We start from the raw sequence: 1,310 nt of genomic DNA, 5'->3' as shown, positions 1-1,310 counted from the left end.
AAACGAAATTGAAATTACACCAATCGTTCCAAGATAAATTCCTATGTCTCGATCTATGTTTGAACCAAAGAAAACCAAGTGCTTTAATGTTCTGAATGATCCCAGTAGTGTTGACCTCCATATTATCGAAGATCTTCGCGTTTCGGGCTTTCCAAATACACCAACAACTAATCTATACTCCCTTAATAAGCAAACTACCCCACCCCTCTTTTAACACCTCTACCTTTAAAATGTCTTTTATGCCCTCCTAATTTACACTACCCTATTTTTTCTCCATCACGCTCATTACACACACATACGTTCATCTGATTTTCGATTTTCTCTCCCTCCCCCCTTCTCTGATTTTCTCCCCCCCATAAACACCATCCACCACTGCCCCAAATACCACCATCCACCGCCGCAATCCACCTTCTATGTACGCTATCCCCCCATAAACACCATCCACCACCGCCCAAAAAACCACCATCCACCACCGCCGGCTTATTTTTTTTTCTTTTTCATCGCCGCCGCCCCACAAACCACCATCAAAACCATCGACTTTTTTTCTTATTTCCCGCTGCATCGCGCGAGTACAACGCTAGTAATAATAATACCTTTGATAACCATTGCCTCTGTCTTTCCTCTTCCTTGCTGTTTGTATAGTTCCAGAATATCGGATACATCGAACACAAAGAAAGGAGCAGACTTGCTCCAGCAGCTAATGAAGTGCCATACCCGGGCAAAAATTTCACACTCGCAAAAAATATGTTTCGTGGTTTCTGATCCCTCCCCACAAAGTGCGTGGGAAGTATCCCCATTCCAACAATTGCGATTCTTCAACGCCCCCTTTGTTGGGATCCTGTCAATCGCGGCTCGCCAAACAAACACATTGCATTTTTTTGGGACCCAATTGCACCATTCCATAAAGTACCTATTCGTGTAGTCTTTCCTTTTTTCCAAGAACTTCTTAACATCTTTGACCGAGAAGACGTTCTCTTTAGCCCCTTGCCACACCCATCTATCCGGTCTATTCACCACTATCATCCCATTCAGCAGCGCCATCAATTCATTTCGCTCCCCAGTTTCTTGGGTTGACATCGAATTTCTCGCTCATTTCCATCTGCCACTGAAGTTATTAGTCTCTACGTTAAATCGATCCCCTACTTTAATCATCTTCTCCTTTTCGAGTTTGAAGAGGAGAGGAAATCTCTCTTTTAATGGCATATTGCAGGCCCATCTATCAAGCCAAAAACTGATATCTTTTCCATTACCAAGTTCCCCTTTTAGCATCTCTTTAAGTCCGACCTCGGCCACTTTTACCGATTCTATAC

General features: G+C 43.4%; 1 protein-coding gene across 1 annotated transcript; it reads right to left on the bottom strand.

Annotated features, from left to right (window-relative positions):
- Positions 1-546: 546 nt before the first annotated feature.
- LOC122599462 lies at positions 547-1,077 on the bottom strand. The gene has a single exon (XM_043771978.1). It carries the CDS (start codon positions 1,075-1,077, stop codon positions 547-549), a length of 531 nt encoding a protein of 176 aa, XP_043627913.1.
- Positions 1,078-1,310: the final 233 nt, after the last annotated feature.

This window comes from Erigeron canadensis, chromosome 5 (genome assembly GCF_010389155.1).
Source record: "Erigeron canadensis isolate Cc75 chromosome 5, C_canadensis_v1, whole genome shotgun sequence".
NCBI lineage: Eukaryota > Viridiplantae > Streptophyta > Magnoliopsida > Asterales > Asteraceae > Erigeron > Erigeron canadensis.
Note: the sequence above shows the minus strand (reverse complement) of the source record. Positions and strands in the feature narration are given on the sequence as shown.

Bases quoted from the DNA above. Each gene is read 5' to 3' on its own strand.
- LOC122599462 (XM_043771978.1), bottom strand. From the start codon at position 1,077: ATGTCAACCCAAGAAACTGGGGAGCGAAATGAATTGATGGCGCTGCTG.